General features: G+C 46.2%; 1 protein-coding gene across 13 annotated transcripts in view; it reads left to right on the top strand.

Annotated features, from left to right (window-relative positions):
- The window catches only part of Fryl (FRY like transcription coactivator), a 248,956-nt gene that overhangs the window by 158,928 nt on the left and 77,027 nt on the right, over positions 1–13,001 (top strand). For all 13 annotated transcript variants that reach the window (XM_076546439.1, XM_076546432.1, XM_076546430.1 and 10 more), the window contains 5 exons: positions 1,731–1,817; positions 3,630–3,801; positions 4,613–4,745; positions 7,652–7,759; positions 11,913–12,150. In XM_076546439.1, the coding sequence (XP_076402554.1) occupies positions 1,731–1,817; positions 3,630–3,801; positions 4,613–4,745; positions 7,652–7,759; positions 11,913–12,150 (738 nt within the window). The remainder of the gene's footprint in view (positions 1–1,730; positions 1,818–3,629; positions 3,802–4,612; positions 4,746–7,651; positions 7,760–11,912; positions 12,151–13,001) is intronic.

Raw genomic sequence — 13,001 nt, 5'->3', positions numbered from 1 at the left:
TCTTAGTAAGCCTTCTAACTGGCTTTCACCACTTACTTTTTTTGAGGCAGAGTTTCCATTGAACCTGAAACCACCTGATTGGCTAAGCTGGTTGGCCAGTGAGCCCATGGGGCCTTCCTGTCTGCCCTAGAGCATTAGGATTATAGGAACATGCAAAGTGCATAGTAGTTTTTTTTTTGTTTTGTTTAATAAACATCTTTTTTTTTTTTTTAGATTTATTTATTTATTATGTATACAGCATATATGCCTGCAGGCCAGAAGAGGGCACCAGATCTCATTACAGATGGTTGTGAGCCACCATGTGGTTGCTGGGAATTGAACTCAGGACCTCTGGAAGAGCAGTCAGTGCGCTTAACCTCTGAGCCATCTCTCCAGGCCGCATAGCAGTTTTTTATGTGGGTGCTGAGGATCTGAGCTCAAGGCCTCACCCTCATGCAGTAAGCCCACGAGCCGTCCCCAGAGCTCACAGTCTAGATTCGTAAGCACATATGCTAGAAACTACTATAGGTAAATCAAAGGGATCTTTTAAAGACCAGAGAGCGCTCACCAAATCACTTCCAGGACGGAACAAGTCAATTCTCATCTGGGCAGGGGAGAGTGTCAGGCTGCAAGGGCGCTGCCGCTTCCATCAGAACTGAAGAGCTGGGAGATAGGAGCCCGCCTCTCTGAGGACGCGTGGGGACCATACTGCTTCTGCTGTGGCTCCGCAGCTCAAATGCGGAGGCCTTTCTCCCTGTGTGAGAGGTGGCAACCTCCTCCTCTCCACCCCCTTTCTCCTGGGTCTACTGCTTCATAAGGCTTATGTCCCTCGGAGAGTTCCCGGGAAACGGAACTTCAGCTTCCCAGCCTCTGCAGAACAGAAAGTTTGTTAGCGGGATCGTAAATGGATTTTGTGTGAGCCAGGCCAGGGTCTCAGTCATGTCTCCCTTTGGAGCATCAGTCCTGTGAGATAAGTCTGTGTTCCCTCCCAACTCAGGGAAGTGCTTTTTATTTCTTGTGATGAAGCCAGACAGTTTGGTTGATCCATAATCAGTTTTTTAAAAGCTTGATTTATTTATGTCTACGTGTGTTCTATTTGCATGTATGCCTGCATGACAGAAGAGGGCATCGGATCCCATTACAGACGGTTGTGAGCTGCCACGTGGGTGCTGGGAATTGAACTCAGGACCTCTGGAAGAGCAGCCCGTGCTCTTAACCACTGAGCCATCTCTCCAGCCCCATCAAATTATTTTATTACAATGGTGGGGGCGGGGGAAGGAACATTTAACTAAAGGGAAGGCCCGTCTATGATCGGAGCTAGAAGAAACGATAATTTACTGAGAATAACAATGAAGAAGATTGACAAAGCAAATTTTGGTCCTGTGTTCAGAAAGCAGTGCTGTTAAATTGCACAGGTCACCCTTTCTTATTTCCTGAACTGTACCTCTACCCTCAGGGAGTGGCCTTCCTGCAGTAGTCGGCTAGCCCTGTGCCTCAGGCGCTGATGTATCTTTGCTATTTTTTTTTTTTCCATTGAGATCCTTTGCTGGGGTCCTGTTCTTCCTGTCCTCGCTGCTCTCTAGGCACTTCTGTTTGTATTAATTCCTATATACGTGTCTTATGTTCATTTGGGTTTATAAACTTTTTAAGGGCAAAAATCTATATTGTTTCATATATATATATATATAACAGATAACTTCTGTTACATTCTAGCAAGGTACAATGATTTATTAATTTATTTCTTTCCTTAGGAACGTTTGGATTTTGCAATGAAAGAAATAATCTTTGATCTTCTCAGTGTTGGAAAATCTACCAAGACTTTCACCATTAATCCAGAGGTAAAAAGAAGAATTGCTTTGTAGCAACAATGGGGTTCTCATACTGGGAACGGAAGTGTTAGTCCTCCTGGGGTTCTGTGTGGCCCATGACGATCAGCAGTCTGCTTTGGGGGGGGGGGCAGCGATGGGATCTTTTCAAGTTGTGAAAACCACTTTAATGAAAACTAGATAAAAGAATCCATTAACCCACTCACTCAAATGCGTGTGGTCAGTGATGCTCCAAGGAAATGCCCAGAGTAACTCCACCGCATGATGGAACTTTCTGCTTCCTTCGGGGTTTCTGTGAATCTATAACTGTGGTTCTGACCCTCTGATGTGTGAGGTAATGGAATGCATCAGTACTTTGTCATATCTAAAAAACGAGTGACACTTTAAAAGCTCTATCTTATTTACACAGTCAACATGAATGAACGCTGTACTTTGTTCTCGGCTCTGGCGTGCTGCGTTGCCGTGCGTTGGGATGCCTGTCCCTGCCTTATCAATCCCTGGTGCAGGTCACAGAGAGTGACATGGGGACCGAGACAGTAGGGTGCAGATGGAGAGAGGCAGCACACTTGCTGAACGAAGAAACGTGGAGAAGCAGTCAGGTCCGGGAGAAAGATCAGGCGCGTCTAACTTGGCCTGTTGGGACATCTAAGACGTCAGGCAGATCTTAAGGAATGCGTTCAGAGGGGGTGGCTAGGTGCAAGTTTTTGGCCATCTGAAATGGGCAGTAATCAACGCTGTATAAATCTGTGCTTTCTGTGGGGGTGACTACAGATGACAGGGGACAACTCGGGAGGAGCCCAGAATGTGAGGAGAGGTGACCCAGCCAGCGGGAACAGAGAAGTGGCAAGAAGAGGCAGTAATTTGGGAAAGAGTACTTGATGCTGCCCTGTGCTGTAGAAAGTGAAAGAAGATTCATATTGCCCCTGTCGAGGGAGAGATGCTTCAGAGAAGTGTTGTGAGGGATGTTTATCCCATTAAGAGACTTGAGACACATGCTCTGCTTCAGAGTCAAGGGGCATGGATGTATTTTCAATTGGAAGAGAAATATTGAGGATAAAAGAAAGAGAAGGGGTGGGTAGGAGAGCCCAATGTCTTAGTCACCGTTCTATTCCTGTGAAGAGACACCATGACCAAGGCAGCGATTAAAAGAGAAACATTTAACTGGGGGCTTGCTTACTATTTCAGAGATTTAATCCATTATCATCATGGCAGGGAGCAGGGAACAGTAGCTGAGAGGTACATCCTGATTCTGAGGCAGAGGGAAAGACTCCAGGCATGGACTTTTGAGACCTCAAAGCCCACCCCCAATGATATACCTCCTCCTCCAAGGCCTCACCTCCTAATCCTTCTAATCCTTTCAAATAGTGCCACACTCCCTGGTGATTAGGCTTCACATATATAAGTCTATGGGGGCCATTTTCATTCAGACCTCCACATCCATGGAAATTCCACCAAGTACAGGAAGCTATCACCCCCTGCACTGTGAGAAGACCAAAGGGGGTGTGTCTGTTAGGAGATTGGTGGGATTTGTGGAAAGAGGTGGTTGATGTGGTCTTAAGAGAGGGGAGGGAGACTGAAAGAGTCAGGGAAGTTGAGAAAGCGCAGACAGGGTTCGAATAAGCCTTGCAGACAAGGAGAGCCAGCTGACCCCAGAAGGGCCCGGGGCCTGTCTGGGAATTAGAAACCACAGCAGACTCTGCTGCCTGGGCTGGTTCACAGTGTCGGGCAGAAAGACTAGATTCCTCTGTCCTTCTCTCTCCCAGCCCCTTGGCATATAAAGTGCATGGCCCTGATTTCTTCCTCTTGGGTCTGTTTTCTCTGAAGAGGATGAACATTGGCCTCCGTGTCTTCCTTGTCATCGCGGACAGCCTGCAGCAGAAAGATGGCGACCCTCCCATGCCCACCACGGGCGTCATTCTTCCCTCAGGAAACACCCTTCGCGTGAAGAAGATTTTTCTCAATAAAACCTTGACAGATGAAGAGGCAAAAGTCATAGGTGGGTGTTCAGCGGAATGAATAAATTGCTTTTGTAATACTGTTTTGTGCAAGTCCGTAGTCTAAAGTTGCACCCATTGCCAAGTGTGGATGCCCCAGTAGAGCGGTGATCTGGTGATGACGTGTTGAGAATGTTGTTAGTATTCCTGTCAAGGGTCTTCTTGTTAAATGTGTTTTCTAGCAGGGTGCTGTTGACTATGTTCTGCCCTTCAGATCTGAGTTTGAATTCTCCACATAATTTGTATGCAGTATCCTAAAGGGCATGTCACAGTTGGAACGTCTTTTAATGTGGTAGCAGCAAACTTCTTCATTGAGAGATTGATAGGTTGTTCTTACACAAAGTGGTCCTGTGGTGATATTTTATTTGTACTGAAATGTGATTTTAATTTTATGTTAATAAATAAAGTTGCCCTGGGGTCAGAGCTATTAGAGCCATAGCAAGAGCATGGTGGTTAGAAGAGCTAGGTAGATTTCTGTGTGTTCAGGGATACAGCCAGTATTGGAGACATATGCCTTTAAGACCTGGAGGGCGGTACTTACAGGCAGTGATGAGGCAGTCATGTGGTTGGGTTTAGAACCAATGAGAAGGCAGAACAGAAAGACTATTTAAACACAGACAAACAGGAAGTAGCTCTCTCTCGGGGAAGTTAGGAGCACTGCAGGAGGTAAGATTTTATCTCTGAGCTCTGACCTCTCGGCTTTCTCTTTTACATTGGCTCTGTGTTTCTTATTTTAAAAAGACGATTGGTTACATCTACATGGTCCTGTGTGTGGTTCCTGGCACTATTGTGAGTGTGTGCTTTCTCTCTTAGGAATGTCGGTTTACTATCCTCAAGTAAGAAAAGCTTTAGATAGCATTCTCCGACATTTGGACAAAGAGGTTGGGAGACCAATGTGTATGACCAGCGTGCAGATGTCCAACAAGGAGCCTGAAGACATGATTACGTATGTACTAAATGTGGACTCTATGGTGATTTCAGTTTTCACAGAGGAGTCCAGAGAGGTGGCTGGTCCTTGCTTACCTGTTTCTGTACATTTTCTCCTGGACCTCTCACATGTGGCCATTTACTATAGTTTATAATACAGAGATTCCTTCCGCAAGCTCCATTTTCTTGTTTTATGTGATGCCAAACTAGTGTAGATAATGAAAGTCTGATAATGAAGCCTACTTTTCGTATCACATGAGTAATCTCCACTTACCACAGATATGTATAGTACGACTGGCTTAAATCTAACAAATGGTCCTACATACATATTCCTGCTTTAAAAAAAGAAAGAAAAGAAAGGGCCAGGAGTCCTGTAAACCTGGGCTCTTGTATCTCTGTTCTAGTAGCCAGGGGATACGGGGGGAGTAATGTGTGGGCAGCCCCATTTCACACCCCAGCCCCATGCTTATAATTTTTCCTTCATCCTTTTTTCTCTTGACTGTTAGAAACTTCCTTTCCATGGGGTGGTATGTTGTGTGATAGCCTATTGTTCGCTGGCAAGCGTCAATATTATCCATAAGGCGGAGTTAGATTTAGATATCTGCACTGTAGGTCTGGGAATATCCCCTTGGATAGTCTGCTCTCTGGGCTCACATGGCTGTCATGTACTGCTGGGATGTAGTGTCTTGAGAGCTTTCAAATGTAAGGTTTTAGGTGTTTGACTTCCTCGGAGACATCTTCCTCCTTTTCACACAACCGCTCTTGCATCACCGTCAACAGGTTTACATCCACTTCCTCCATGGTCTTGTGAGAGTCTCAGGTGACTGCAATGTCTGTCTCCTGGTCAGCTTGCTCTCCTGTGGCTCCTTTCACATTTCCACACGAATTGCCCATGATCTTTAACTATAGTCTAACAGTAGACTTTCAATGACAAAGAGAGACAAGATGGAAAGGATTTATTACTTAGAGGTCTCAGAGACCACACAGAATTCCTGGAGGTCACACAGAGGTCAGGGAGTGTGTGCCTAGAAATGACCCAGGGCTGGTGTCTATGGTTGCCTAAACAAATTTCCCATGTGGAGCCTTAACTGGCATGTTTTGAAGAAGCTTTCACAAGTTCCAGGTCACTGTGGAATGTCTACATGCTGCATTTGGGCAAAGGGCCAAGTCAAGCTATATCTTGGCTGGCTGGTCCCACATGGCGGTGGTAACACCTGGATTAATCACATCGGTAATTGGTGGTGACCAGACATCATCAGGGAACTCTGAGATATAACCTCATATTTAGAGAAGATTCTGGGACAACATGAGTTTGCTAAGGGTTTTTGTTTGTTTGTTTGTTTGTTTGTTTGTTTGTTTGTTTGTTTTTCCTGCACTTTCATCTGTGTTGGCCCCAGCCTCTCTTAATTGTCCATTTTAGTAAACATCACATACTGGGGACAAAGCCGGCCTCACAACAGTCCCATACTCTGCCGTGGGTGTGAGCTAGGTAGCAGGTGCACACTGAGGAGTTTTGAAAGGCTTGGTGGGCCTGGCCACCCATTTGGGTGCACATCTGCTATTTGTCCAGGGCCTTACAGACCAGAGACGGCAGCAGCGTTTGTACCGTTATTGTTAACGTACAGTGGCCGCACCTTCAACGACATGTAAGGGACTTGCGTTATTTATCTGACTTGTGGTCACTCTGATCCATGTATTTTAAAGCCACACAAAGCGACAACTGTGTAAATATCTATAACAGAGACTGACCCGAACTCTGAGAACTTCTTGATTCTTTTCTGCATGGGGATTATTATTTGAGCGGCTAGAAACTAATGAGGATGAAGTAAAAGTGCAAGACTTTCCTTCAGATACAGGTCCAGATGAAAGCCAATGTGTAGTGGTTAGACATTTCAAGTAAGATTAGTGGATAACTCTAAGAAACTATGCTGGAGGAGGTGAGGGTGTAGCTGAGTGGTAGAGCCCCTGCTTAGCATGAATAAGGCAGTGGATTTGGTCTTTAACATCCTCCCCACCACAGACACATAAATAGTAAAATTAAATTATATTAAACATCTGCTGTTCTGGAGGGTCCGGGATTTTAAAACATCAGTGCATTTAAATTGCATAAAATCTAAACATACATGCATGTGTGTATCACGAGAGGACAAGGAGAAATGATATGAGTACTAACATACGAGAACATCTGATTATAAAACTAATGATTTTAGATAGTTAATAATATCAACACAACTTACATTAGTTACTTGCCTGGTTACTGTGACAAAATGCCTGACCAAAACAGCTGGAGGAAGGAATGGTTTTTTTGAGACCACGGCTTTAGAGTGTGGTCCATTGTAGTTGGGACATCATGGCAGCGGGAGCTTGAGGCAGCCAGCACATGGTGTTCACAATCCGGGAGCAGAGAGCAGTGTTTATGCTCAACTTGGCTTCTCTTTCCTCTGTAGTCCAGGACCCCAGGCCATGGAATAGTGCCTCCGCCATCTTCCTACCTCAATTGACCCAGCAGAGGCAATCCCTCAAGGCATGCCCAAAGCTTTTCTCCCACAGGTCCTGTGAAGTTAACCATCCATGTTAACCATCACACAGCTAGTTGTAGTCGTAACTAGTATTTATGTTTGTAGACAGCTAACTTAACTATCAAGCTGAATAAATTTTTAAGTATTTGAAATTATGAAGTTGCTATGAATGTCTCCTAATCAATGAAGATAATGATGAGCTGTCATTTCCCTGAACAGTCTCCATTCTTTCACTTACATATTGGTGGGAACTAGCTGCTGGGTCTGTATGAATTCGCATGTGCACCCTTTCTGGATCCATTAGCCTTGGGTCTCACCTTTTGAAACATTTTCACAAAGTGGATTTTTCTAGCTCTTGTGATCTGCTTCTTACTCTGTTTTGTTTTGTTTGTGATACATTTTTCAGGGGGGAAAGAAAACCCAAAATCGATTTGTTTAGAACATGCATTGCTGCCATCCCCAGGCTGATTCCCGATGGCATGAGCAGAACCGACCTCATTGAGCTGTTAGCAAGGTGAGCGACATTCCCGTCTTGGTGTGGTCACGGAGGCAGCCACAGACGCAATGCTGAGCCCTCCCATTTCCTCTCTTACTTCTCATCGTTTATTTTTATTTATTTATTTATTTTTTCCTGGTTTTTCGAGACAGGGTTTCTCTGTGTAGCTTTGCGCCTTTCCTGGAACTCACTTGGTAGCCCAGGCTGGCCTCGAACTCACAGAGATCCTCCTGGCTCTGCCTCCCGAGTGCTGGGATTAAAGGCGTGCGCCACCACCGCCCGGCACTTCTCATCGTTTATTATCCCCTCCCAAATCTTTAACTTCTGACATTCTTCCATCTCCCTCTAAGCTCTGTTTTCCAATCCCCTGTCTGGTAGTAGTTCACTGATTTTATATGACAAATATCCCCTACATACGGGCCTCCCTGATGTTTACTTCTGTGGGCGTTCCATCAGTATCTGAGGTGGTGACCAAAACCCACTTAATATTTTCTGCTCTAGGAGAGCCTCCTAAGTTCAAGTATTCTCTTGCTCTGTTAGGCACAATGTGGTTCTCTAAAGCGAATTAGTAACACAGCAAGCACACTTAGATGATGTTTCCTAGCCCAGGTCTAAGTCAAGATGGCAGCCCGGCAAGGCTCTGCTGTGCGGACGCCATTGGGGATCATGCAGGCTTTCTCCACAGAAGACCAGATAGTAAATATCTCAAGAGTTTGCAGATCATGCCATAGTCCAGTGGTTCTCAACCTGAGGGTCTTAACCCCTGTGTCAGGGTTGACTGACCCTCTCACAGGGATGGCCTATGACCATCAGGAAACATAGATATTTACATTATCAGTAGCAAAATGACAGTTATGAAGTAGCAACCAAAATAAGTTTATGGTCGGGGGTCACCATGGACGGCATGAGGAACTGTGTTAAAGGGTCACAGCACTGGGAAGGTTGGGGACCTCTGCCACAGTCTGTCTCATGCCTGCGTTCTCGCTGTGGCATCACTGAAGCACCCAGACCATATTGCAGGTGTGACCATGACTGGGCATCTGCCTGGAGTTAGCCCAGAACCACAGTTGGCTAGCCACACCCTCCCGGGAAACCGAGCACAGTGACCGCTACCGCCCGTGAATGCTCAGCTGTGCTGAAGACTGTTTACTGGTTGCTGGGCACTCACCATATTGTGTAAATAGTGACTAGATTTCTACAGCAACCTGTTCCAGCCCTGGGTGGGGACACCTGGCATTTCACAGGCGGGCTCGCACCTCCCTCCATTGTTGGGACTACGGATGGAGTGGTATTTGTCTCCTGTGAGGACTGTAAGGAGACGGGGCGTGTCTGCAACCGCACCTTTCTGTCACCTCTTTCTCTTCCGATTCGGCCTTGGCATTGTTGCTCTGGGGCACTGAGCTGAACCTAAAGCCTTGCGCATGTTAGGCAAGTACTCCATAGCTGCTGAGCTGTGTCCCAAACCTTTTGTTTAATGTACGCCATACATACATGCATTTATATGCTTCATTTTGAAACAGGGTCTCTACTCACTACGCTGTCGAGGTTGACCTTGATCTCTGTCTGTGTGCCAGGAAGGCCTGAACTTGGGAATCCTCCTTCCTGCCTCAGTCTCTTGAGTGCCTGGAATTGGATGTTTATGCCAATGGGCTCAGCTCTGCTCTCTCAATTTTTTTAAATTATAATTTTTAAATGTATCATTATTATATGTGTATGATGAGGGTGCCCATGCCATGGCAGTGTAGAGTTCAGAAGAGAACTTCGTAATTGGAGTTGGGCCTTTACTTCGACCTTCGTGTGGGCTCTAGGGATTGAACTGAGGTCCCCAGACTAAGTGCAGCAAACTCCTTTCCCCTCTGAGCGATCTCCCAGCCCTTCTCTCTTCGTTTCTGCCATAAGTGACATTGCAGAGCTGTGTGCTGTGTGTTGCCGCGACCTCCCAGCACTGAAGAGTCAGAGGCAGGAGAATTAAGAGTTGGAGGCTAGACCAAGTTACATAGTAAGACCCTGTCTCCAAAATAAAATCGATAAACTAAAAACAGCGCAGAATTAGGAAGCTGGGTCCCCGTTAGGAACCTGAAGTGTTTGTAACTGCATGGATCTTCCTTAGGAGAGCAGAGGGCAGTTACAGGCAGATCTGTTCTCACTGGTCCCACCTCAGCTTCACCTGACCTCCATCTTTGTGGAAGGTGATCCCACGAGATGAATCTCCTGTCCCGGCCCTCTCATCTCCCCAGAATGAAGCTGCACCTGAGAGGGTCAGGGCTCGGCAGCCTGTCGAAGGACAGAGCCAGCCTCTGAGCGGTGAACAGCAATGTCATTACGGCTCCCCTGACATCCTTCCCCTGTAGTTGCCATGTTTAATTAATTCACCTCCATGGCCTGAAGAGTCTAGAATATGTTGGTTTGGATTTCTGATGTCTGGCACTTCCTTACTCAAAAATAAGGCAAGCCAGCAAAGGATCAACAACAAAAAAGGGCATGCTGTAAATGTATAGACCTCTTTGAAGTCTCCAGGGAAATAATAATCCCTGACTGTAATTAGCCAGGTCCCATTGTTATCTCCTCTACTCAGGGAGTCATTAACTCAGGCGCACAGATCCTGAGTCACGCTGACCCGGGTGAGATACTTACAGTCCTGGCTTTAAAGGCTGTGAAAATAACTAGCGTGGAAGGCGCTGTCACTGTGTTTCCCATGGTATTTCCCCCCACCCCCACCCCCACCCCCGATGTCACCACCAGAGATGGACGGCACACTGGGCTGGAGAGGTGTCATCCCACCATGTTGACTTGCGGTCCGCTCTAACTGCGGCCACAGCTTGTTAGAGCTTGCCACCAACACCCTCACAGCTGCCGTGGATGTCTAGTCAGCTTCTCTGTCGGTTGGAGGCTGGCTTAGCGAAGACCAGATCTGAGCTCGGCCAACTGTGATGCCCCACTTCTTAAGCACACGACGCCCCGTCTCTCATTCTCGAGCACTCTGTCTTCCCATGCGTACACGTAGAGTGTGCTTTTTAATTGCCTGTTGCTTTGGGTCATTTCTAACGTTAATGCCAGCCACTGAAATAGTCTTCACCTCCGCATCAGGAGCTTGCATTCATGGGGTGGCATGCTTTTCAGCTTCGGGACTGCATCCCTTTTTAATTTTATCTATCATTTTCTTGTACTTTTTTGTTAAAAATCTTGTAACTAAAATTATGATCATTGTATTGAAGTCTTTAAAAAGTAATTTAACTTTTTAAAATGTAATTAATACATTCTGATTTATTGAGCCCCGAGTTCTTTTGGGCCCGATGGGCTGTTGACCCATTATTTTATTTCCAATGTGTAGACCTTTTCTTACATTACTCCTAAATTTGATCCCATTCTCACCCCCAGGAATGATTTCTGTTGATTCCATCTGCATGATTACCTTTGTAACGAACTATTTATATTCATTCACAACCTTAAAAGCCTGTAAGAGATGGTTGAGATTAGTCATGTCCTCTCTAGTAACAGTAAAGGACTGAAAAGGTGTAAGTTGTTGCTAAAATCCTATGCAGTTGGACCAATTTTTATTGATTATAGGAGAGCACTGGAAAGTATGTTAAGGATTGATGAAGTATGAAATGGATTTCTGATGTCATTGTGGGAGCCCATTTCAGGTTCCTAGTGGCTTTACCCAGCAGGTCTGCATAGAGCGGATGATTGGACCACGGGCCTGAGTGCAGGTGTCTGAGATGGTCTGCACTTGGCTGTGCTGGGGGGAGGAGGTCTTTTTCTCTACCCCTCGGCATTTCTATAATTACCCTAGGGCACAGACACTTGGGGCCCTTGGGGCCCGTTGGAATAGGTTCCAGGCCCTCTCATGACTACCCTGTATTTTCTATTTGTTTCTCCCTTTTCTAAATCCTTCTATCTAATATTTCCTGCTGCTCTTTCTCAAGAGCACTCTGGGGAAATGTGGGGGTGGGTAGGTACCCCCTCCCCTCACAAGTCCTCTGTTTCTACACAGCAGCCTGTCAATTGAATCCAAGACTCACTGTCCTGAACTTCGGAGCATTTGAAGGGACGGATCAGATATCTTAAAAGTTTAGAACACAGACTCGTGTTCGGCCATCTTCGGCGTAAGCTTCGGTGACAGCGGCTTGTTTGGCTTCGAGGCTTGCTAACGGGATTCTGTTCTTGGTAGGCTCACGGTCCACATGGACGAAGAGCTACGGGCGCTGGCTTTCAACACTCTCCAGGCACTCATGCTCGATTTCCCAGACTGGCGGGAGGACGTTCTCTCAGGATTTGTGTATTTCATCGTTCGTGAAGTGACGGATGTCCACCCCACCCTTCTTGATAACGCTGTAAAGATGTTGGTACAGTTGATAAATCAGTGGAAACAGGCAGCTCAGATGTATAACAAGACCCAGGACTCCCAGGTACGGCACGTTCCCCACATTGTCTGTTTGTGATCAGTCGTCAATGATCAATTGTGACGCTAACTGACGTAGATTGGCTCTCTCAAGCTCTACAATTGTGACTCGTTGTAATGACCTTCTGTTGATGGTAATCCCTTGTGCTGGACTTTCTCATTCATGTGTTGGTTACCAAATGCTTGTGTCTAACCTTTAGCCTTCTTCATCTGGTAACAGGTTATGTTTGATCGAGCTCAGGGTTTGTAGGGTGATTCTCCCGTTTTCCAACATTTCAAAGCTCATATATGAAACCTTTGGTAGTCCTGTCACTAGGATTGATTGATTTAGCAAAGGCACCAGTTTCTTGAGTGCACAGGTCTGTGGTCCTTCACCCTACAAGGTGCACACGTGGTTGCCTTGTAACACTACCAAGACCGTAGAACCCGAGAAGGTCAAACTGGACCATCTAGCCACCCCAGGGTCTTTATGAGCATACAAATCCCACACCGAGCACCCCTGCTTCCGACCAGCTCCCAGGTGATGCTGTGTACCTTAGACATGAAAGCCTGGACTTGCATAGGAAAGATGCAGTCCAGTCTCTCACTGCCCATTTGTAAACATTATACTAAGAGTGGTTAAGTGGTGGTTGCAGGGTCACAAGGGGGTCAGGTGACAAGTTGGGCACCTCCTATGCAGGCTGCCATCGGGACACTTTATTTTCTGCATACTATTACTCTGTTTTCTCATGTACTAATTATGGTTCAGTTGAACTCTGAACCTCATTCCTCCTGCCAGGGCTCCATCGCTGAGATACACACCAAGAACTGTTTTTGCTTCTTATTCTCAGACCAGGTCTCACTACGTTGCCCAGGCTG

The sequence above is a fragment of the Peromyscus maniculatus genome, chromosome 10 (assembly GCF_049852395.1).
Source record: "Peromyscus maniculatus bairdii isolate BWxNUB_F1_BW_parent chromosome 10, HU_Pman_BW_mat_3.1, whole genome shotgun sequence".
Lineage (NCBI taxonomy): Eukaryota > Metazoa > Chordata > Mammalia > Rodentia > Cricetidae > Peromyscus > Peromyscus maniculatus.
Note: the sequence above shows the minus strand (reverse complement) of the source record. Positions and strands in the feature narration are given on the sequence as shown.